A 25,161-nucleotide genomic window follows, 5' to 3' on the forward strand; every position below is an offset into this window, starting at 1 on the left:
CAATCCTCTCTTTCCCCCATCCATCACTCCACACTGGAGTTTGACACCCTGTTCACTCTTCTGTCCCAATATGTGGCGGTCATCTTTTAGTTGTGTATGTGGGTGAAAGTTCGAGGTAAACCTTTGCTTAGAGTATGATATAAGTCAGTTTCACTTTTCAACATGTCTTGCTTATATTAAATGAAACTTATTACTCTCGCTCTCTTGAAATGTTGGTATGTATGCATTAACAATACTGCAGCATATTCAAGATTTGTTAAAGCATACCGTGATGTAGTAACACGCAGTAACACAAAGAGGACTTGTGCATTTTCATCATCAGAGCTAAGGAACATGGCTGATGCCATTTTGTAACGTGAACAATTGTGAATATTTTCAAGGCCATCCTTTATTCTCCCGACTTGGCAATGGAGGCCAAGTGATTATATTGGATTATATTGGGAGATCTTTTCTGCATTAACCTTAAGAAGGAAATTTGCATTCTTCCTTTTTTTTTTTCCCCTTTCTTTTTTTTTTTTTTTTTTTTCCTAGCTTGAGACCTCTCCTATATGCTACTGATTTTTTTCTCTCTCACCAACATGCATAAGGCAGCACAGAGGTAGAGCCAGTTTGTCTTCCTTTAGTCTTTGGGATTGATCACTTTTCTGTCAATGCACAGGACCATTGGGAATCGTTAAGGTGAAATAAGATTTCTTTTCTCCAGCTCAGAGCTATTCAATAGGCAGCCTTCGAGAGCTAACCCTTTAGCACTCCAGCACACACACTGTTGATTAGAGGTCACAACTCGCAGTTTGTCCGCAGTATGCAGGGAGCTTTTATAGGCCCTCACTAACTTTGTCTGAGGTCACTGTCAGCACATCCTGGGCATGACTGATTGCTATCCAACCAGTCCACAGCAGGTTTTGTTGGTCAGGGTGTTGCTGTTTAAATGTTATGGTACAAAAGAGTGTGGGTCAGAGTTTTATCAGTGTTATAGTGTTAACAGAGTTTTATCTTTTTCTCCTCTCTTCTTCTTTTTTTTTTTAAATGATATTTGTATATAAAAATTTTCAAATATTCCTGTTACAAACATGACAAGCTGACAAAAAGGAAAGGCTCTTTTAATTCCTGATACGTCAAGCAGCAGATTCTTTCTCTTGATGTGTGCTTGCTTATTGGTGAATGTTTAATGAATGTATGTTGTAAATATCTAATTTCCTAATTGCCTGTAAATGTCCTTAGGTTCTGCATGGTATGTCTCCCAGACACACTGCGCTTAGGAAGATGATGAGAGTCTGTTGAACAATCTGTTATTCATACGACATGAAACCAGATTGATGTTTCTGGAGGTTTTTTTTTTTTTTTTTTGAAATTGTGATAAATTGTGAATTTGGTTGAGCTCATCTTTATTTAAACAACGCTGAGTGACTCGTAATCCTCAGCTTCTCTCATATAACGTTGCAGGCCAGGTTCTGGTCTCCCTCTCAACTGATTATGAAAATAATAAGAGGGCTTTGAATACATGGCCTTTTTGAAAATACATTTTGATAGCAATGAAATGTTGTGAAAATTCCCGTTGGGTCGCGGAAGATGGAGTCGGTCGGCAGTAATTGCATTCCAGCTTCTCTCTCAAGTGCAGGGGCTGGTGCGGCCCTAGCCCTTTGGGGGCTGTGATTTTGTTTTGTACGGTGGAAAAGCTCCATGTAAATGGATCTGTGATGTCGTTTGGCTGGCTGTGCGGACTCTGAAATTGAGAGATGGTCTCCCTTTATTAGGTTAGACTTGGATTTATGATAGAACTCTCACGCCATACACTAACTGAAAGGAACAGAGCGAAACAAAGGAAACAGATGCTTGTTTTACCTTACATTCAGTCAAAATGAAACTATTTCAGATCTTTCTTTCTAAGAACTCGTTGTAATTCTTGTCTGTCTCTGTGCTTTATCAATCCTATGACTCCAAAATCCCCCACCCTACTGCTCCAAAGAAGATATAGATTTTAGAAGAATATATTCTGTTCATTTCCTCGTAGACTCTCTGACATGAGTTATTCCTTGCTTTTCCACATGGGTTATGTGAAAGCTTTACTAACAATGGTGGAGAGCATGCTCAGTTTAAGCTGTTTGAAGAGCAGTCTTTGGTCTTCACTACCGTAATATACCCGCACAAAACAGGATGGCGGGAAAGGTCAGAAATGAGAACTGGAGAATGAAGCAGCCGTGACTTTAATAGATGTTCTCCGCTTTTTGGGTTGGCCTCAACATTTAATGTTCTTTAGGGTTCCAAAGATGGAACAGAGGAGATGGTATTGACCTGTTCGCCACTGATTATAATCCTCCCTAACTTTTTATGCTTTTTCTCTGATTTCTTCTTTGAAACTGGTAAGGTTTATGTAATATTATATAGTACAGCTCAGAAACAAAACAGCAAAATAAACTTGCACATACTTGACTGCAGCTTATTTGTGAACTAGATATTCACAGCTATAAAGCATATACAATTATTGGTCTTTAAGTTCATGTTCATCGATTCTCTGGGCTTCATCCACCATGCAATTCAGTACAAAAGGTGTGCAGTTGTTTAATGTGCAGACCATGAAAATAGCTGTCTCTCAACACATGATACTAGGATTGTATCTTGCTGTTGATTAACCTCGGTGTCCTTCCCATTGGTTTGACAGGTAGTCTGCCATACGAGTTCAAGGTGGTGATTGCTGGGAACCATGAGCTCACCTTCGATAAGGACTTCATGGCAGAGCTGGTGAAGCAGGATTACTATCGCTTTCCCTCCGTGTCCAAGTTGAAACCCGAAGACTTTGACAATGTTCAGTCACTTCTCACGAACTGTATTTACCTGCAAGACTCGGACGTCACTGTTAAGGGCTTTCGAATATACGGAACACCCTGGTAAGTTGCGTCTCACTATTTGGCAAACATTTGTACGGAGACAGAGAGAGAGTGTGTGTGTTCGTGTGTGTGTGTGTCTGTGTTTTCAAACTGTGTAGGCTGTTATGGACCTTAATCAGATTTGTCTGGATTCTTGTAAGAGGCTGATTATTTCAGTCACCCACTCCTTTTCTCTTATGACTTAAATGAGTAACATGTACCTCAGTGGTTCTTCTCTCACCTCTCTCTTTACACCTGCGAAGGGCTACTGGTTTAGAGCGCAGGCTTTGTGTTGGGAGACTCACACACTGTGCAGCCAAACAAAACAGCGCTCCCTGGAGACAGCAGTCTTTTGCCGTTCCCAGAGTCCTGTTTCAGGTGTGCTCCGCTGGGTTAAGTGACACGTGTGGTTTTTTTTGTGTTGTTCATGTTATTGTGATCCATGTTGGACTCACACTTTGCTGCCTTGCCGTGGGAATAGCGAGGCCATTGGTGCTGTGGGAAAGCCAGGACATTGCACACATATAGCTGCACCTCTGCTCTGTGTGCCATTTCCTGTTTACTTTTCGTCCAGTCTAAAAGAAAAAAATGACCTCCGTCTATAAATAGCATAAGAAGACAGCTATAGTCTTCCTGTTACATTTTTTTAAATATTCCTTTCTTATCTTTCCTTTCTGTTTACTCGTGGATTACTCAAAATAGGTGTTTGGGTTGCAGCGTTGTCCTGTTTTGGCTATAATTAGCCATAGAGCTAGGTCAGCTGGGCATCCCTCAGACGGCTCTAGTGAACAGAAGGCAGGGAAACAGGAAACGGGGAGAATCTGAGGGGAAGGAAGCCCCCGGTGGCCTTTTACTCTGAGAGCTGCTAAATGTCTGTTGTGACAGCGTTTGGCCCTGGGGACAAAACGAAGGGGACACTCTGCCACCTCCCCCATATGGCCCCATGGCTCCCCTGACCCTGTCCACCAGCGTGAGGTCTCACTTACCCACACACGATGGGTGGCCCTCCCACACTCTGCTGTGTGTGGCAAGATGTTACGTCAAGGTCCGAGCCAGCTCCGCTGTTAAACGAGACGGCGAAATGGTAACGAAGAGTATGGCGCTGTCTCGTTTTATTTTCTTTCATGTTATTTTCTAACCTTAAACAGTTGAAAACAGTTTGCTAGTATGCAGTGATGAATCTGAATTATACAGTCGAATTGCGTAGGAAACACCTAGTTTGTCAATTTGACTGATAAACTGCTTAGATAAGTTGGGTGAACTTAGATTTTCTTTGTTACCAAATTTCAGAATTGGCTGCAGTAAATCCTCTGCTGGTTCTGCTGTGCTTCATTCATCTCTGTGCAGAGCCCAGAACTCAGACATGTGAGGAATCCCCATAGTGCTGCATATCATTATGAGCCCTGCTGACTGATTTTCAACACACACACATGCACAGGGAAGAGAGAGGAGGGTCCAGGGAACAGAAACAAAGTGAATTGACTATGTGGAGAGAGAAATGGACTACACAGGAATTCTGGGAGGGAGAGAAAGAGAGAATATACTAAAAAATGAAGAAAGAGAAAATGAATACCCAGGAACGGGCACAGAGGCTGTGTGAGTGAGTGTGGTGGAGAAGAGAGGAAGGGAGAGATTGGAGAGCCAGAGCAGAACAGAGGAGGAGAGCGAGAGACAGAGTTACTGGGGGGAGGAGTTGGGAGTAGTGACTTCTTTCCTTTTATTGATTGCCTAATGCAGCAGAGTCTGCAGCATAGTCTCTGAGCGTACACATGTGCACCTGCACGCAAACACCATAAATCTTTTCACAAGAAACAGCAGGTAGTCTCCAGTTACAGACAAGAAGTGCATCTAAAAATGTGACACTCGATATCCCAGCAACCACATTCAGTACTTGGCAGCATGTTTCGAATCAGTATATGTAACTGATGAATGTTATTGCACTGAAAAGTGGTGATCTACACATTAAATATGTTTTGTGTTCTTGAGGAGGCAGACCCCAGCAAGTCCTCTGCTACTGAGTATAGACTGAAGAAGGGGGGGGGTGGAGAGATCTCTAGGGGTGGGCCAGACCCCACCTTCTGTGCATGCATACGGACACACACTACCCCCATCCTATTCTCTGCATCGGCAGCTGGTAAGAATACATTAGAGAATCCATGTGATTTAGGTACACTTCGGTAAATTCCTCCTATTGAAATCGTATGTTTGTCCAGGCAAGACTACAGAACTAAGACCGAATTAGCAACAACTACCGTGGAAATGCACGGCGGACGGATCAAATGCTGTGTCTGTGTGTGTGGAGGCAGATAAATGGGTAATTAAAGTGGATGTGCATTATTGAGCCCCATCCAAATGTTAGAACCCATATGAATATCTTCTGTGTGCCAGTGAGTGCAGTCTAATCAAGAACAGTTAGCTGATGAGTCCAATGGGGTGTGATGAAGTGTGTGTGTGTGGGGGGGGGGGTTAAACCTGTCAGTGCTGTGGAGCAGCCTGGAGCAGGAGCAGGGGAACGTAAGTTTGGGATGTTTGTTTCATATGAATAGGTTAGCCTCAGGGAGGACAAACGCAATTAGTGCTTCAGGCTAGTTTGACCGCGTCTCACTGTTCTACTTCCAGTGGTTTATAACCGTTTAGCCATTTATTTAACTTTGGCTCAAGCCTGTTTATGATGACCCTCTGTTGTGCTGACATTTTGGTTAATATCTGTTGCGTTTCAAAAAGCAAAGCAATTACAGCAGCACTGGCCGCAACCCAGAATAATAGTAAGCAAATAAAAGCATGTCCGTGTCTGTGTTTGAATCAGTGGATTCACAGTGAGATAAAGGGAAAGATGGTTTTTGTTTGCGTGTTTTGTTGGTAGAGAGCGAGAGGTGTGTTTTAGACCAGTGGAGTTTGTTTTCTTGCACTGATTCACCCCCCTGGCAGTAATGCGGCTGGGTTCCCAGACATCCCTCTTTCAGGAAATGGCCTTTTGTTCAGGAACATCCTGGCGCTTTTGTCAGGGGCCAAGGATCAGACCCAGGCACGACCCCCAGAGTCTCTAGAGGGCCACTTATTCTTTCTCTCTCGCGCTCTCACACTCACACACACACACACACACACACACACGCACACAGAGAGAGAGATGTACCATGTCAAGGCCCTGCCAGACAAGAAGAAGAGTGATGTAATACAGAGATTTATGCCCCAAAGCCCTCACTCTATGTTTGAGTCTCTCTTGTTGGCAGGCAGAAATGGAATAATTGAGTATGTTTTGTTTGCAAATATACATATGTGTGTCAAATTTTGGATGGACCTCTTGCTCCCTTGGCCTCATAACTGGTCTGTTGCTTTTTGACAGCGTAAGGCTGATGTCTGTGTATGTGCCTACGTGTGTGTGTGTGTGTGCGTGCGCGTGCCTGCACGAGTGTGTGTGAGAACAGTTTATCATCTGACAGGTCCATTAAACCTCAGCTAAAACCAGATGAAGAGGTTCTGGTCATTGTCACCTCAGCTCTGCTCTGTGAGAGAGGTGAGGTTACGTGTGGGGAACCGGGGCAGAGGGTCTGGTAATGGTGTCGAAGGTGCAGTGGAATGGAAGGGGATGGGCTGTGTGGGAGGAGGAGGCCGTCTGGCTTTTGAAAGCCGCATGCTTCCTCTAATCTCCCCCAAGGCCAGACGAGCCTGTGGGCTCAGCAGTTATGTGACTCCAAGAGTTCAGATGGGGTGAGCCCCTCGTCCGTCAGTCTGAACTGTAAATCAGCTCTTCTCCCTGAAGTCAGTCACAACACACTCACAATTCCCCACAAACACACATTCACACAGACATTTAGCATGTGTCCTGTTATGGCCCTGATACTGAATCTAATGTGAATGCTGTTAAAGCATTCAGCTGCAGACTACACAGTCACCTTGCACATTCCTCTGCACTGTCCTTCTGTTTGATTTTGATGTCGTTGTGTAGCTTATAGTATAATTTTTGGAAATTGTACAGATCTGATTGATTTATTGATTGTATTGACGGCCTTTGGATTCTTACAGCTCTCTGACTGTGGAGGGTGTTGATGCCCAATGTGATTGGCTGAGTGTTCTCAGGTCATGTGTGATTGGTACAGCTTGAACAGATCCTGCGTGACTGTTACTGTGTTGGGTAAATATTTCTCTGTTGCTCTAATGGGGCTTCTGTAGCAGGCGCCAGGCTCTCTTCTCGTTTGTCTTGGCCCTCTGCCCCCAGCCCTCATACATGCCTGTTGGTAATGTGAAAATCCCCAAACTCCAAGTGTCTACAGGCCTGCACACTCACTCCTTCACCCAACCATGAGGTTCACTCACTCACTCACTCACGCACGCATGCACTCACTCACTCACTCCTTCACTTGAACACTCCCCCATCTCGTTCTTTCTGCGCTCTCTCTCTCTCTCCCCAAATTGTTCTCTAATTTACTCAGTCTGTTCATGGTTTGCGTGGGCACCCTAGGGGCCCATCCCCAAGCATTCACAATGTGTATTACTAACATACATTTGAATGTGATTCTGATCCAACCCTCCCACAATACCATGGCCTTGAATATTGAAAGAAATTCAGAGATGATAGATTTTGACAGATGTTTTCAGGCCGCAGAGATTGAACACTTGTTTTTTATGACATGGCTTCCATAAATGGACAGAGTGGGTCTGTAAGCCGTTGGGCTGATGTGGTGGCACCAGGTGTTAGACTACAGCACAGCGCTCCGTGGCTCTTCCTCTCACCGGCCCGGGCCACGGTGCAGCTTTAGGCTCCGGGCTGGCCTCCTAATGCAGTCAGGTCACTGATACAGGGGGATTTAGCCTGCCCAAGTCCATACAGACTTTATGGAGCCTGGAGGCTGGAGGGGGGCGGGAGAGCGAGGATGAAAGAGACAGAGTGGTAGAATGGGTTTCCCAGGCTGAGTCACTTGCTTGAGTGAGTGGGTTTTAAATGACAGATTTGTCATCGCTTTTGCTCCATGGTGTGTGATGGGACACAGAGAGCCTTCCAAATTCTCCGACCTACAGACACACACACACACACACACACACACTCCCTCCCTCTCCCTCCCTCCCTCCCTCCCTCCCTCCCTCTTTCCATCATTTACTCATTAAGCACGCCCTCCCCTCTTTGGGGTTATTCCTCCATCACACTCTCTCCATCAGTCAGGGGGTGAGCGACGGCAGCTACTGTTCAGAGCACCCCCACCTTTTACGTCCCCCACATTTATCTATCGCTCAGACAGCAGAGCTGTGGGCTGGGAGATCTCGCCGAAAACAAACAAAACACTAGGGCGAGGGAAACGACTTACTTGTCCAAAAAAAAAAAAAAAAAGCCCTTAGTTGTGTTTGTTCTATCCTGGGCCTGAGTTTTTGATCGACTGTAGTATGGTGGTTTTCTGTTGTGTAGTTTTGCTGGATTAATATGGATTTGTCAAAATATAATTAATCATTTCACCTTTTCCATGCCAAAATATGGCATTTGTTTCTAAATCTGTTTTAGAATCTGGTATGTTTTTGTTTTGAACATTACTGGTACCCTGAGAAGACGAACCTTTAATGTTTCCTCTTAAATTTCTTTGGACATAGACTACATTTATTTCTGAGCAAACCTTGCTCTATGTTGCAACGCTGATATTAATCATTGTTCTGCTTTTTTGAACACTAAGGGCTCTTGTGGCACTTACCCATGAATTATATTATATTCCTGTCCGTGATCTGCTCTGACCCATGTGTTTTACAGTTTGTATTTTAAATTAAATCTTTGCCACGAAATGATTGATCTTTGTTTGCAGCTCCATCATTTGAATAATGTCTTTGTTTTAAGAGATTTATTGAATTGAATTTATTTTCCCCTTGGTGACTCTGTACTTAGAGAACAGATGGGCTGCTAAACATTCACATGTCCACCCCCCCCCCCCCCCCCCCCCCCCCCATCTAAATTAGAATGATTAGAATATAATTTCAAAACATTGCATCTTCAATACACTTCTAGTCTTTGTCACATCACGTGATCTTCGCTTAGAGCAGGTCAGATGACAGAGGACGACCTGGGTGAGACTCAGAGATGATGTTATTACTATCAGGGGACTACGGACTGCCTAAACTTGACCTTCCACTCATTCCCAATGTAAGAATTTTTCTTTTCCCTCCTCTTCACGTCTAGAGGGTTTTTTTTTTCTAAACGCAGACCCCAGTGTTGCAGTTAAAGAACACATTATATATACATCTCTCGTGAGCATTACAGAGGGTAGAATATTTAGTGGGGGCTCCCAAGGTTTTATTGGCTTTATCCAAATTCTTCACTTCCTTTCTCCTCCCACAATCCAGCGCGTCATGAATGAACAAATGAACGGATGGCATGTTGGAATCTGCTTTTCTTGATAGAAGAAAGGGGTGATGGAACAATAAACTTTGCCCTCCTTGAAGGGGCTCAAGACGTCGAAAGAGGATTGGGGGTTGGGGAACTCAACTGTGTCCGGGGATAACGGGGAGAAAGGGGAGGGCAAGAGGCTTGGGTCGTCTTGGAAACCTGTAAAGCCTTCCTCTTCAGACACTACCTGCTCCTGTCAGTGGTTGTGAGCTGACCCTTGACCTCTAGGAGTGGCTGCATGTCAACATTAATTAGTGATCCGTGTCTGTGTATGCTCACCAGAGCCTCAACCCTGACCGGCACAGACACACTTGGAGGGGGGGGTTGATGGTGGAGGGCGTGATGCAGAAAGCCTGTGAAAGGCAGATAGCCCCCATTCTCTCTGTATGACTCTGTCTCTCCAGAATGCAGCTGTTCACCCTCCTTCTTTGTAATATTTCATTCTCAAATCAAAATAAGCTTTTAATAGAGGTGCATTTTTGGCGTGATCATCTTCCTCAGTTTTTGTGCATCCTTGGAATGCTTTGAGGGCACATAATGAGAGCAGCGATGTAATCAAGTTGAGAAAGCTGGAGATGTCAGAGGCACCGTGAACAGAATCAGTGTTTGCTTATTCCAAGGCATATAGGTTAAATGCCAGCTCTCTCCCTGGCCCTTCCATTAAATCCATCAGTCCACCCATTAAATGTGCCTGCAGGCAGTTTGACCCTTGCGGTGTTGTGCAGTTGCTCACTGTCGGATAGCTTGGTTGGGGGTATAACGGGTGGCAAGCTACTGGGATGCTGGCCCAGATTGTGACAGGAAACACCATGCCTCTTGTTGTACCACCAGGATCAAGTAGCTCATTAGAGAGAGAGAGAGAGACAGACCCGCAGCTCCGTAATGAGCATTAAGACAGCGGTGTAAAACCTAATGACCTGTGAAACAAACAGCATCGTGATGCTCAAGGCTAGGGGATGTTAAGTGGGTTTGTTAAACAAGCTTGGTATTGTACATACCACTGTGCAAACACAAGACAACCCCTGACCCTCTCTGTGGAAGGAGAGATATGCATCTCCTGTGTTGTGCCAAAACAGTGTTTGACTTAAAACGAATGAAAGTAATAAATGGGGATCTGAGAGTCAGTACGTGAGAATAAATGTAGTTTTGGTGATTGGTCCTTGCCATCCTGTGTCATGGAGAAGGGGAGTAGGTTAACACATGGTGTTGTGTGATCAGTAATAATATATGTTGAATAATGGGGATATTTTTCCAGAGAAACAGGCATATGGGTCGAAGCAAATCGCTTTCCTACTCCCACGTTCTGTTGGTACAGGGTGCACCCCGAAACCCTGTAAAAGCAGATAAAATCCCTACTGCATGAGGCCAAGATAAGGCATACAGTGTCCAAAGTAAACGAGATGTCCAAGACAGCCTTGGACCTGCAGGTGGAGCAAGGAGGACTTAGGAGTTGGTGTCCTGGACAGGATCAAATCCAAACAAAATAATATGACACTTTGGCCTCAGGCCAAATACTTCAAAATATCAGTGGGGAAACAAGTACCCTTACATTACAACAGTAGCATTTTCTACCCCCACCCAGCTCTGTGCCTCCAGATAGACAGACCAGCACTGAGGCTTAGATCCAGACAGCCCAGTTCCCAAAGGAGTTGTTCTGGAACGGGAATGTTTTGTAAGAGTGCTTTAGTAAGTGAAGTGCTTTCATAAATGAGTCCGATTTAATCCAAGAAATAGTTTAGATAGTAGATAGTAGGTTTGAAACAACAGTCTGATCTTGCAGCCTGTCGTGAAACGTTGCTGTTTGAATGCAGACGTTGTTTCCCCGTCTCACTCACTTTATGCCTGTTGCTTTTGCCTTTGTGTCATTACATAAATAGTCAAGTCATAGAACAGGCCTGCAGCTGGACTGTTGTTCTAGCAGACACAGAGCTCCAGTGTGATTTCGGATGGCCAGGGTTCTGGCCAGCGAAGCCACTATTAACCCATGTTTTGCTCAGCTTTGAGTACATGCTGTATTTGTCTGTTCTGATGCGAAATGGGAATGACAGTTATGGTAAGCCGGTCTGAAATATCCATTTCAAAGTGTTCCTGAGATTCACACTCCCCCAGAACAGTTTGAACCAGGGATAATATTGACCTGAATGTGGTCTTGCTTGGAAGATATGCTTTTCAGGTTATTGTTGGTTGTTTTGTTCTCATGACTGACCGGTCAGTAGAATGTCTGGAGCCACATTTCCTCGCTGGGGCTCCTGTTACGACAGGATAAGTATTTTAATATTAAACAAACTCTGCGGACGAGTTGCCGAAAGTGGGTTTTTTTTTAAATAGCAGGCATTTACCATCAGGACCAAAGGGGGAAAAAAGGAGAAAGAGGACAGTCACTCAACTGTCATTATTCGCTCTGGAGCTCAGTGCAAAAGGTCACCCAAGTAAGTGCTAGTGTAGCTGAAAACAGACCATAAAACTTATAAATAAATAAATTCATCCATATAGATGACACAGCATGCAACACTAAGAGCTTTTTTTTTTTTGGTGAGTGATCCACTGGCGGGTCATGAATAATGAGGATCTTGGGGACTGGCAGGGAGCTCAGGAGTACTGTGCTGAAAACAAATATGCGTCTCATCATCCATTGCTATACTGTGGAGATGGCTTGAAAACTTCAGTTGGAAATGATTAACCTGGTACTTTTTTACATTATTTTAGAAATAGAGTCATCGGGACTGGTGTCACAGACTATCAGTATTTCATCAAGCACAGTATGTTGTGCTGCACTTTGAATAGCTTTCTGCTTTTATTGCTTGAATTATTTATGGAAATTGGTGTGCAACTCAGTCTGTTGCTGAATTTTCAGTCATCAAAACTTTGATGACACGTAACTTTGCTTGCTCTGGACCATAACAGCGCAAAAAGGAGAAATAGCAGAGGAAGTACCCCACCCCCCACCCCCCCCCCCCTTTTTTTTTTTTTTTTTTTTTTTGGGTGAGCCATTTCTGCTACACAAGTTAGGATTTCACACTAAAATATGAATAAGTATGTATATGTAGGCCTATGTAGATATATATGTAAAATGTTTAATCCAGTTTGCAGTTAGATCGCAGTTTAGTATTGAAGCAGAAAACCACAGTTCTATGGTGCTCTTTTTGGTTCGCAGTATATGTGAAGTGAACCAAGCCCCCCCCCCCCCCCCCCCCCCCAACTCAGATTCTGAAGGTGAAGTTGTTTCCTTTTTGCTCCCAAATCAATGGGAATACATACCATTAACATAGAAGAACATTCCTCACTCTTTATGCTTTGGATAATGAAGAAGAACATTAATCCTAATGTGAAGCTGCTACACTGTTTCTTTTCTCACTGTGAGAAAATATGTGCGCTTTTCTTGTCAAGCAGTGCATGTATGTTTTAATTGAGCGTGCGATTATCAAAGCATTAATGACAAGGTCGACAGTTTTGTATAGGAACAAATCACATGGTGGCATTACTCACACCATAAATAAAATGTAATATTTGGATATATGAATCCACATAAGCGAATAAAGCAGATCTAATCTATAGGCTTCTTTAAGCAGGATCTTTTTTTTTTATAGCAAAATAGCCGCACACTGATCTGAGAAAGGCCAGAGCAGTTTGGTCGTCAGTTTGCAGTAGTCCTGAGTTTCTTTTTCGGCCGAAATGGCTTGATCGAGCGACAGTTTCGTTGTTCAGGTTTGGTTTTCCTTCACTTATTTTCTAGTAGAATAACTTTAAATAACTAGTGTTGAAGTTTAGTTTTATTGCAGTCATATTCGTGATAAAAAAAAAAAAACTTAAATAGAAGTGTACTGGTGTTTAGATTTATAGTATTTCACTCACTGTCGTTGACAACAGCCTCAAAATAACTTTCTCAAAGTTGCTCAAGTTTACTTTTCTTTCGTTCTAAAAAAAAGATCCTTGAAATAAAACATGCTGAAAATTAAGTTTTCTATTACTCTCATTGTCAGCTTTGTTACTGTTTGTATTAAATTTGTTGTTGTAATTTTCTATTTGTTTAAATGAAAAAGTAAGCTAGAAAAGAAAATCTCTTTTAAGCCAAACCATAAAAGAAACCAAACCGTGCCCGGACAACCAAGGTATAAACCAAACCATGAATGACCAGTATAAAGTAAAAGTGTACATGAGGATTTTCTGAGGGCTATCTGTGTATCTGAGTTAACTGTAATTTGGTAGCTGCTGCCCTGTGAATGATCTCAGCTGTAGTACATGGTTCAGGATCTTCACATTGACCAGTAGTTTACATCTAGTTATTGCTAGATGATAATGGCAAATTAAACATAGTATGACCTGTGGTTCCTTCCTTTGTTATTGGTCTTGCAGGTTAAACAACAGACATGTCGAAATACATACATATGTTTAGGTATAAGTTAAATATGTGCTTGTATTAATGAGTAGTCTGTTTTTGCATTTGAATTGTGAGAAAGTTTATCATTTCAAAAGTCGCACAAAGCTCCTTTGCTCATCCAGAATGCATTGTGATACAGCAGTTCCTGTGCCAACCTTGCTGTGCAATTGTGTTGGAGTTTGTTTTCAGCCTGTTCCTGGTCTTCTAGTTTATGCAGAAATCTAGAGAAAACAATTGCCATTCACAGTGCATCCTGCTCTCATTGTCACCCCTTGTTGACCATGCCCTTACCAGCAGCCCATGTTGTAAAATTTAGACAATACTGTTAAATTATAGCCCCCTCCTCTCTCTCTCGCTCTCTCTCTCTCACACTCACACACACACACACACACACACACACACGCACACACGCACACAGTGTTTGTGGTAGTGATAGCCTTTAACCTCTAGGTTCTGTCAGTGCTGTAATGTGCAAGGCTTTGTGGATTCCGGCGCTGAAATCCACTAAGAGACGACCTTCTGTGTGCCCCTCTGTAGACTTCAATAGATTTTAATCTTCCTCTGCTGCACATCCACTCCTTTCAGCACTGAGAGTATACTGCTTTTTTTTTTGAGGGGGAGGGGGGGGTTCTCCTCCTTCAGACTTTAGCTCTGACCTCTTGGACTTTCACAGAACAATATCATAGTGAAGCTGCAAAAAGAAATCTCTTTTTAGTTTGATACCACCGTTTCTTTTTCCTCTTCATATTGTGCCTTTTTTTTGCGTGTCAGCCACAATGTCTCTCTAGTTTACGGGATTTCATTTTCTCCAGGGGTTTCTGTTGATGTTGCGAATCTTTGGGTTTCTGTGGCAACTCATGAGAGTACACAAGCACACACTGATAAAGTTAGTTGGATGCCAGAACACTAATTGATACAGCCTGGGAACCTGTTCTCTCATCTTTCTTTAATATTTTTTTCATCATGTTCTGTTTGATCTCTCGCACTGTTTAGGAAGTGGAGCAGGTTTCCAGTAGTTCTTCAATGGTCCCTCCACTATACTTTTCCAATTATTTTCCCCATCTTTGTACACAGCTTATTAGAATGCAGAGCTGTGAGGAAAACGAGGGATTGAGAACTCTGTCATTCTTCTGAAGTTCTTTTTCACCATCAGTTTCCTAAAAGAACTCACTGCATTCAAGACGTTTATTTTTAATCCCGTCTTAATGTTCTAAATTATCTGATTGTCATGCAGCAGGTCAGAAAACATTTTAATGATTGGAACATTATTTTGATTCAGAACAATGGTTGTGATTTCAGGGAATTTTATGACTACACTGAAAAAAAATGACATTGTTAGCCTGTTTGCTAAGCCCACTGTTTAAGTCCACCAATCCCCCGTCCCGTTTTTTCCTCAGCACCTTTTTCTTTTTCCATTGTTCTTGATAGATCAAGTTCAAGAGAAGAGGGAAGGGGTGATTTTGGTTGGCCAGGTAACCTAACCGCACCCCGGGTGCTTTCTGGGTTGAATAGGCCTTGGTCTTGTCTCCCAGGGCCATGCTGAATGGGAGAGTTGTGTAAATGGGCTGAGCCCTGGGAATAAGCCACGCTGTGTTCCCCCCTCTATCAAAAAAAGGGTTCAGGTTACTCCCGGGCTTCCTGAAATGAGACATATTTCAAAGTCACATTGTCCAATGCTGACATGGAAATGTACACATCTTCATTTCTTCCCAAGAGCCTCCGTTTCTCATAAGTGTACCTTTCTATATTTGAAACAAAAATACTCGAAGTCAAAATACTCGAAACTCAGTGCCAGGGGGGTACGCGGATTCCTGCTAAACGTAAAATATGTATTCTCAAATACGTGAATCTTATTCTTCAGCTGGTTCTTATTAATGAAAGTTAGGGGTAAAGTGACATATGCCTGGAATGCCAAAAAGTATCTGTGAAGCCCAAAATATCAAATTATAAACAAACTTAATCTCCTACAACACTGTAGATAAACTAGCCCATTGTCACTCCTGAAGGTGCACTTTGTTGCACACAGGGTGGGCAGAATAAGTGAAGCACCAGACAGTAAATGATGACTCATTGTTTAATATAGACTTGGGCTCGTCTGTGGCCTCACAAGAGTTCCAGTCCCTCTTGGAATACTGTTAAAACTGTCTGTACTTTGGGTAACTCTGAACTTCCCAGAAACATTGTGTGTGATTGCTAGATCTTGTGATTAGGGAGTTTATGGAAGGTGTTTGAATTTCACCACTAGTATTTGTAAAACCATTCTTCAATCCCTTTATCTGTGTGTAGAGGGAATTGAATACTTTGAGTATGGGAACATTTTTAGGAATCAGTGTATGCACCATGGAATACACCTGGTTACCAAACATGGTTTCGTGTTCCTTTGGCTGTAATGTTACTGCTGAATAATTGGACCCAGTGAATCTCACAGGAGGAATACCCATACCATAACCCATGGTATGTAACCCCATAGTCCTGAACCACGCTAGAGGATTGAGAGCTTCCTTCAGCTTTCTTCAAACATAAATATGATTGAGGGGAAAAAAGCAAAGGACAATTTGAGATTATAACACTTTCCTCTCATGCATGGAAGTCTGTTTTACACTCTTTACACTAACATGAATATTGCTGTGGCAGTCCCCTTCCAGCTTCTGAGAGTCATAATATGAGGTTTGTTGTTAATTTGTTTGTTTGTGTGTTTTTGGAGAGGTGAAGATTCAGATTCTGATTTTTTTTATTTCTGTTTTATGGTTTTTAGTGAAACTGTTTTTAATGGCTTTCCATTTAGTGACTCTTGATTGTCTGTCCCCATGGCTGCAGTTAGACTTGAAACCAATGTTGGTCTCTCCTGCCTCAGGTTTACCATGTTTGACATGTGTTAGCATGATTTTCAACAATGTTCCATTGCATATTAAATACCCGTTGCATATCTATTGCATATTAAATGATTAGGCTGTTTCTCTGTCTAACATATCTACAATTCCAGCACTAACTATATATAAAAAAAAAAAATCTGTTAGAATCTCATGCTGCAAAAAAATTAAAATGTACATTTAAAAGCCATTTTTGAGAAAGGAAACAGTAGTAATATTATTGAGATTAATATGGAACATCTTTATTGCTGTATAACCTATTAAATTATTATGTTGTCTGGTAATTTTTATTTTACCATATCCAGCAATTAGTTTTGTCCTCTGGTTCTATCACATTTAGAGAGTGATGAAATTCAGTTATTATGATATATTATGGTGGTGCAGGGTTTTCTTTTAATCAGTATTTTGTCTACTCGTTCTCTTTGCAGCATCCACCTATCTGTGGGTTAATACGAGGGATGGACTTTTCTAACCTGGAACAGTTATCCAAAGTAAAGTTTTATATAGAGTTTTGCTTCACAGAAAAAAAAATATATATGTAGAAGTTGTTGATACAAATGAACATGAGTGTAAACCCTTCTTTTATTTTTAAAATAATGAAACTTATACAGACAACAGTACTGTCCCATGTGCAAGGAAGAGGTTTGTTTTCTTACTTTGGATCTAAAACAGAAATTGAATATCTTAAAAATAATAAAACAGCCTAACTTAAATGGTCTTAAGCAATCATAAGTTAATCTCTAGTTATTTGGGTTGATATTGCTACGATGGCATAACAGTACGTCCACAGAACGTATTGCACTTAAATGACCTTTGTATTTGTCAGGTATGTACACAGCTTTTACAGATAGCTAGTGTATGTTTGTCAACTTCAGTGGTGCTGATTCACACGAGACAGATTGAGACGTAAAACACTAGGAAATGGGATTGGCAGAGCTACGTGGTGATGCATGGTGTGTCACAGAGCCGTGTTGAGTCTGTTAAATATTTAATGTGTGTGTCTGACACCTTTATAGCAGAGCTCAGGTAGAGAAGCTCTAAGCCTTGCTCTCCCGCTCCTCTGTGTGTGACCCACATGCACTGGAAAGCGCTCCTTCCCGTCGAGAGCGCTGAATATTTCACTCACACACATTGCCCTTTGATGCTTGGCTTAATCCTCAATTCCTCTGTGCAGACAGAACTCTCCAGGGAAGTGTGTGTGTGCGTCTGTATGCTCGGCTCTTTTAATGATCCTAGTTTCTCTGTGAATACTGTAGTCAGGTCATATTCTCTCTGTTGTTTTTGTGTGTATATGTGTGTGTGTCTCTGTGTGTGTGTGTGTCTTTGTGCATGTCTGTGTCTGTGTCTGTGTGTGTGTGTGTGTGTGTGAGTATGTGTGTCTGACGGTGTGTGATGTGTGTGATTCCACTCTATGAGGTCCATACAATTCAACTAAGGAGGTGTATAACCTTTCTCACACTGGATCTGAGCAGTTAGGAGAAAATCACAGTTGACATAGGAAAATGACACTCCCCTTACGCCAGTTGCTCTCTCTTTCAGTCAACACAGATTTTCTTCCTCCTGTTCTGAATGGACTCGCTCCTGAGCACGAGAGCTAAACTGTGGCACTTCACCTCTGTTGTCCTCTTGAGATGAACCAAAAGTACTTCAGTGAAATCTGGCCTTGCCGCTCTACATCCAAGCCCATCAGTCATGCAGCCTGGGTTATTAGTGCCTCAGCAGACCCGCCCAGAGCAGAGACAAACTCCCCTATTACCCCCACGCTCCCCTCTCCTCAGCCTCCGCTGGCCAGAGGCAGAGTATGCAGTGGCCTTGGGCTAAGGGGGCATTTGTCAGGCCTTAGGGTACCTCGCTGTTTGGCTTCCATTACAGCAGGAACCACAGGCTGTTAATAAGTGGAGATGAGCAGTTTGGAGTGCTGGGCTATATATATATATATATATAAATATATATACTACTCTCTGTCAGGTGGGCTGTCCCCAGGGGCAAATAAAACTCCTATTAACATCCTCCCCCTCATTGGTTCTGACAGCTTGATCAATTAGGCCCCTCTTTAGATGACCTCTGCGTTGCTGTGACAACGAGGTGAGGGCTGAAATAAATCGCACGGTCACTGTATTCTTATCTCTGGAGACTTCACACTGCTGTACTGCACTGTCCACCCCCCACACCCCATCTCGCTCGCTTGCTCTCTCTCTCTCTCTCTCTCTCTCTCTCTCTCTCTTTCTCTCTTTCACTCCATCTCTTTCACTCTCTCTCTCTCACTCTCAGTCCCTCTCTTTTGCTCTCTCGCTGTCTCATTCTCTCTCTCTCACTCTCTCTGTCTCTCTTGCTCTCTCGCTCTCTCACTCTCTTGGTATTGAGCAGGAGTTCAGTGGCTGAAATAAAGATAAGGTTTCACCTCAGAAAATCTGATTGTATCTTGAGGTTCTGAGCATGACTGAACAAAAGGTATTTTTTTGTGTCTATGCGTGTTTGCCCCAGACCTCTGAGATTGTTAACATTCCTTGGCTAATATCAGTTTTATCAGCATTAGCTTACGTCGTTAAAAAAAAAGTGTTTCAGAGACGGACAGAAATTAAGAGTCACTCTTGACATGAACCTTATCCTCATAATGTGTATAATCTACAACACGAGGTGTCAGCCTCACACATTTTGATTTAAGAAATGTAAATATTGTGTAAAAAGTTCATGGAGGGGCAGAGGTGTAAGAGTTCACGATTCACTGTTGACAAAACATTCTGGTCTCTTCCTTTCCTGGCGGCAGACAGAGTTTGCACAGAAATGTCACTCAGGGCATCCAGGGGTCAGGTCCGTGGGCTTCATGGGAGTTTAATAGATCCATAATTGGTTCAAGTCAAAAGCCCAAGCTATGAATTGAGGTATTTGGGTGAGTCCACCATCCTTTTGATCCTTCTGTGCAGAATTACCAGCCTTAAAGCTCTTTGAGGTAGATACAATTCAATTAAGAAGAAGTATAACCTTTCTCACACTGGATCTACATAGTTAAGAGAAAGTCACAGTTCACACAGGAGAGTGAGACTCACTCTTGTGCTGAACTGCTCTCGCTCTCTTTCAAGCCTGTTTCAGTTCTAGTCCCTGTTCAGCTCTCTCTCTCTCTCTGACTGCAGCCACAGAATTCTGCTGCCGTGTAATATACTGCTGCTGTAGGTGTCAGTGTTCAAAACAAAACTCTGTGTAGGTTTATTTTAGTGTATTAAACCCTGTTAAATACAGTATAGGCCTAATTTATTTTTAACATGTTCAACCCTGTTAAATACAGTAGAATTTATTTTAACATGTTAAACCCTGTTAAATGCGGTAGAATTTATTTTTACATGCTAAACCCTGTTAAATGCAGTAGAATTGATTTTAACATGTTAAAACACCCTGTTAAATGCAGTAGAATTTATTTTAACATGCTAAACCCTGTTAAATGCCGTAGAATTTATTTTAACATGTTAAACCCTGTTAAATGCGGTAGAATTTATTTTTTACACGTTAAACCCTGTTAAATGCGGTAGAATTTATTTTAACTTGTTAAACCCTGTTAAATGTGGTAGAATTTATTTTAACATGTTAAACCCTGTTAAATGCGGTAGAATTTATTTTTTACACGTTAAACCCTGTTAAATGCAGTAGAATTTATTTTAACATGTTAAACCCTGTTAAATGCAGTAGAATTTATTTTAACATGTTAAACCCTGTTAAATGCAGTAGAATTTATTTTAACATGTTAAAAAACCCTGTTGAATGCAGGAGTATACTGTGTCCAGCAGAAAAAAGCGAGTATTCCACATCACTCACCTGTGCTGTGGCTTTTTCCGCTTTAACTATAATGACAGTCTGTGAACATGTAAAATATGCGTAGTTCTAATTGAATATTGACGTTCTGTACACGAGACTAAATGGGACCTGTCAAATACATAACTCCCAGGCAAATTGCTGCCTTAACCTGCATCACTGGTGTATCACAGACAGTCGTTACGATTCTGTCACTGTGGCGACACAATAATTTTTTCTTTTTTTCTTTTTTTTTGCTCTTCTCATTTCCAGCATATTATCAGCCTTCTCTGTTCAATGCGTTTGCAAGATACAATTTGTTTTTCATATACAGTTAATATTTAATTCTACATCTGTTTTTTTGGGAGGGGGCTGGTTCTGATTTTTGCTTTTTTCTTTCTTTTTGTTCAGTATTTTAGTATTGTCTTTCTTGTCTCATATGTGCTCAGATTAAGTTTGGTTGGTTTCGCAGGGCTGGTTCACATAGCTGGCTGACAGAAATCCCAGGTCTCACTCAGGACTGTCTCGTACGCTTGTGTGTGAGTCCCAGTGACGTTGTCCAGATGGCAGTGCAGTCAGGGAGCTATCTAATCTGCTGCACTGGTGCAGTCGGCTGCGGAGGGGGGGCATTCACATCCTTCCCACCCCCACTGCAGTACAGTATAATAAGACCTGTGTGCACAGGCCCATGGAGGAAACAAGTCTTCCTTTATGTGACTGGGATGTCATTAATCTTTATGGAGGTTAACAAATGCACTCGCATGGAAGGTATATTTCATACACAGGCACCAACAATGGGGCCATTGTGTTCCTCTGCTCACAGCATACGCAGCAGCCTCACCACTGCCGCAGATATCAGCCGACACTGCACAGAAAGGATGTTTTCTCTGTTGATGAACAGAGGATGTGTATATGTGTTGGAATGGAATATGATTTTTTTTTTTTCTTCTTCTTCTCTCTTTCTCTCTATCTGCATTCTTTTGTTTTTGTTTTGAAACACACTAAGGCGCTCCATTCTGCACAGTTTGCCATAGAGGTTTTTTATGTGGGTCTTTTTTCTTTTTTGTCTTTTTCTTATATGATTAAATATTTCACGGGCCTTTCATTTCATTTCATTTCATAACATCTCTTTGATAAATCATATTGGTGGAGCAAGGAAGGCCCTATTAGGTATGACTTCTGACAAATCAGTGCTATTATTTCTCTCTCTTTCTCTCTCTCTCTCTCTCTCTTTCTCTCTTTCTCTCACTCACACACACACACACACACACATTCTTTCTGTCTCATCAAATTTTCTTCAATGACAATGTCTTTTAATGCAGCATATCCTCAAATGTCATTTTACCCTTTTCTAACTACTGCATCTCTGATTTGTTTTTTGGGGGGGGTTTCTTTGTTTTGTTTTTTTTCCCCTCGTGCTTGAGAGGCTCTTTTTCCCGCTTTTCCATCCCGTCGGATCGAAAGGCTGCAGGAACCGTTTCATTTGTGTCAGAACTCACCTCTGCCGGCTAGCGCTCGATACTCATTCGTCGCTGTCGCAGTAGCAGTCCCTCACTGTAACAAACCTTATTGATGTTTCACAGCCCTGATTTCCCCCCTGGTCAAATTCAATACAGAATGCTGTGGCTAAGTGACTCAAAATAGCACCCACAACCACTCTCTCCAGTGGAACCGGTGAGAACCGGCTGGACGGAGGTTGTAACACAGACCGTGTTGTGTTTGACTTTTGCTGTTTTTGTAGATTGTATATTCTTCTGCTCCTTCATTCCTGAAATGTTAGATGTAATAACTTATAAAGTGTCGGTTGCCAGTACTTTTGCTTTTTTTTTTTTTTTTTTTGTAAGGCTTTGGTCTGCCCACCCCCTCACTGCTATAACCATGTTTATCCTGCAGGATGTTTATTTCATTTTTCTTCACCCCAGGCTACCCCCGCCCCCTTCTTTGTCACGTCAGTAGGGGGTGGGGTCTTTTGTTGCCTTTTAAATTTGGCATCATAATTTAGCATTAGCATTAGTAATGTTAGCCTGCAATGAATCTGTTCATTTCACAGATCAGAATCCCTACTGGGTCTCTGAGGAAAAGGGAAGATCAGTTTGACAGGTTGAGATTGGATCCTCGAGTCTGCTATGAGATGTCATTTCTAAGTGTGTGTGTGTGTGTGTGTGTGTGTGTGTGTGTGTGTTTGTGTCCCAGGACACCTTGGTTTAATGGCTGGGGATTTAACCTGCCCAGGGGCCAGTCTCTGCTTGATAAGTGGAACCTCATACCAGAGGGCATTGATATTCTTATGACCCATGGGCCTCCCCTTGGTGAGTACAATTAAGCAATCCCACATCTCCATTAACCCAGCTCACACACTGTCATCTCATTATTCAGACTTCCACAAATGCATTTGTGCTCGTTTTTAAATGGCACGTAAGCTGTTAAAACACCTGGAACTGAAAGCTCTCCTCATTTTGGATTGTGTTTGCTGATGAAACTGTAGGTATAGAAAGGTGTAGAGGTGTAGAAAACATGCAGGGCACTATAGAAGCTGTGTCATGCCTGTGTGTGTGTGTGTGTCTGCAGGGTTTCGGGACTGGGTACCGAAGGAGCTTCAGCGAGTTGGATGTGTGGAGCTGTTAAACACGGTCCAGAGGCGGGTTCGACCCAAACTCCACGCCTTCGGCGGGATTCATGAAGGTCAGAGTCTGGCTATACTGTACTCTACAAATGCTGCACTCTAAATAAACCATCATTTCCTGAGGCGAAACCCTAAATTTATATGTAATGCTGAAATAAACAGTGTACCATTTGTTTATTTAATACATTCTACACCTTAATGAAAAAAAATAATTAAAATAAACCCCCCTAAATCATATTTAGAACCCCTAGGACACCATCCTAAGAGTAAATTCATTTTCTAACTACCACTCAAAACATAGCGGAGAGATTGATCTGTAATGTCCGTTTGGTGAGTAAAAAACCAAAGACCTCAGGTAACATCTATGTTTGGCGTGCTGTATTTGCTGGGATTTTTTACCCATCAGCACTACCAGATAAGAGTCCAGCTGTTTTTGGAGAAGAAGGGCAGAGAGCTCCCAGCGATTTGAACGTGGAGAGAGATGTCTCTGGCATGTTTGTGGCCTGAGCTGAGCTGAGCTGGAGAGACTCTGTTTACCAGATGTGTTTATATCATGCCCCTTTTCTTTCTCCTCTTTCCTGTCTCATTTCTTCTTCTCTCCTGCTTTTGTGTGTGCGTGCACATGGTTTCTCTTTTTTCTTTTTTTTTTCGTAATCAAACATTAGAAAAGAAATGGCCTCTCTCCAACGGCTAATTAGTCAAGCCTACCCAGAGAGAGAGAGGAAAGCGCGGGAGTGTTTGTTATTGCAGGCCTTTGTCTGCATAAAGGGATGTAATCCATTTTACTCCGTGTCCGTCTTAAAAAATAAGATGATTGCAAACTTATTTCCCCACTCACCCATCTCACAGCATGTGTATATTTATCTGTTTATTTGTATAGATACAAAAGAAGTTTGGGACTGTGAGATAGCTCAGCTTTTCTGCGCTGCGGCGCTGGATCGTGTCTTGCGCGAGCGTGACGTAACGCTGTCTCTGATGTTTGTTCCACAGGGTATGGTATCATGACGGACGGCTACACAACGTTCATTAACGCCTCTACGTGTACGGTCAGTTTTCAGCCCACCAACCCCCCCATCGTGTTTGACCTCCCCAACCCGACCAGCTCCTGAGAAGCCAGAGGTCACCACGCCTTTTTTTTTTTTTTTTTTAAACAGTACTTCTGAATAATTATATTATTTCTTTTCAAACGATTGGTCTTTTTGTCAACTGTCCGTGGCAGTGGGCGGTGGCGGGGGTGGGGGGAAGCACGGATGTTGAATTGGTGAACAATCCTATTAAAAAAAAAAAAAAAAGCGTTGATTAAATCTGTAAGATAATTGAGCTTTGTGAATTTGTACATTTTTCTCTCTTTTTTGTGATTTTCTTGAATAAGTTGATATTGGATGCCATTGTTCATTTTATATTTTGTTTTTCAGGACAATTAAGCTTTCTTTTGGCTGACAGGGATACTGCCTTAAACTAGCTTTAAATGTCCCAGCTAGATCACCCTCTTTCTGCTAGCAAAGAGAAAGCCTTGTATTTATTATTACCTGTTATCGATCCAAATCTTTTTACATTTAAAGAACACTACATACAAGAGCAGGGAAGAAATCAGTGAAATTTAACTCAAAAATACTCTACATATAAATTGGAAAATGTCTTAAAGTATGAATATATATGTATGTGTGTGTGTGTGCCGTAAAAAAAGGAAGAAAACGAAAAAAAAAAGTGTGTTATAAACATTTTATCATTCTGAGAGAATTGTGTTTGCTTGTAAATGATTGCATATATGTGCACAATGCACACAAGCTCTTTTTTATTCTTATCAACTGTTCTCCAAGTGTTCTTCTAATGTTCTATCAATGTAACCCGCAAACATTTCATCAAAAAAAAAAAAAAACAAAAACAAAAAAAAAACTGGATATAAGGTATATTTTACTGTACAATCTGAAAGGTTGTAACTTTTTCCTCTTTAAACTGGCCTAAATAAGGTTTAGTTGTCCTTTAAAATATTAAATATGATAGTTTTGTGTTTTATTGCTTTCTTCTCTAATTTTGCACTGTGTAAATGCAATCTTGCTAGCACAAAAAATGTTGCCAATAGTTGTTTCAACTCTGCCACTGTAAAATGCCTCTGGGCTCTCTTTCAGTTAGTTTGTCTTGTTCATGGAGAATTTAGATCTGCTTTTTTCTTCCAATGCATTGTGATATATTTAGCTGCCTTTATATGCAAATAAAACTGCAAGATTTTTACTTAACCTCTTTTGCCTTTCTGTTTACACCCTTTTAATTCACACTTTTAT

The 25,161-nt window shown here is 41.9% G+C and overlaps 1 protein-coding gene across 1 annotated transcript in view; it reads left to right on the forward strand.

The window, feature by feature from the left end:
* mpped2a (metallophosphoesterase domain containing 2a) overlaps positions 1 to 24,007 on the forward strand; it is a 39,684-nt gene extending 15,677 nt beyond the window's left edge. The window contains exons 4-7 of the mRNA XM_030766157.1: positions 2,660 to 2,885; positions 22,450 to 22,565; positions 22,825 to 22,938; positions 23,870 to 24,007. Of these exons, the coding sequence (XP_030622017.1) occupies positions 2,660 to 2,885; positions 22,450 to 22,565; positions 22,825 to 22,938; positions 23,870 to 23,988 (575 nt within the window). The 3' untranslated portion in view covers positions 23,989 to 24,007. The remainder of the gene's footprint in view (positions 1 to 2,659; positions 2,886 to 22,449; positions 22,566 to 22,824; positions 22,939 to 23,869) is intronic.
* Positions 24,008 to 25,161: the final 1,154 nt, after the last annotated feature.

This window comes from Chanos chanos, chromosome 2 (assembly GCF_902362185.1).
Source record: "Chanos chanos chromosome 2, fChaCha1.1, whole genome shotgun sequence".
Taxonomy (NCBI): domain Eukaryota; kingdom Metazoa; phylum Chordata; class Actinopteri; order Gonorynchiformes; family Chanidae; genus Chanos; species Chanos chanos.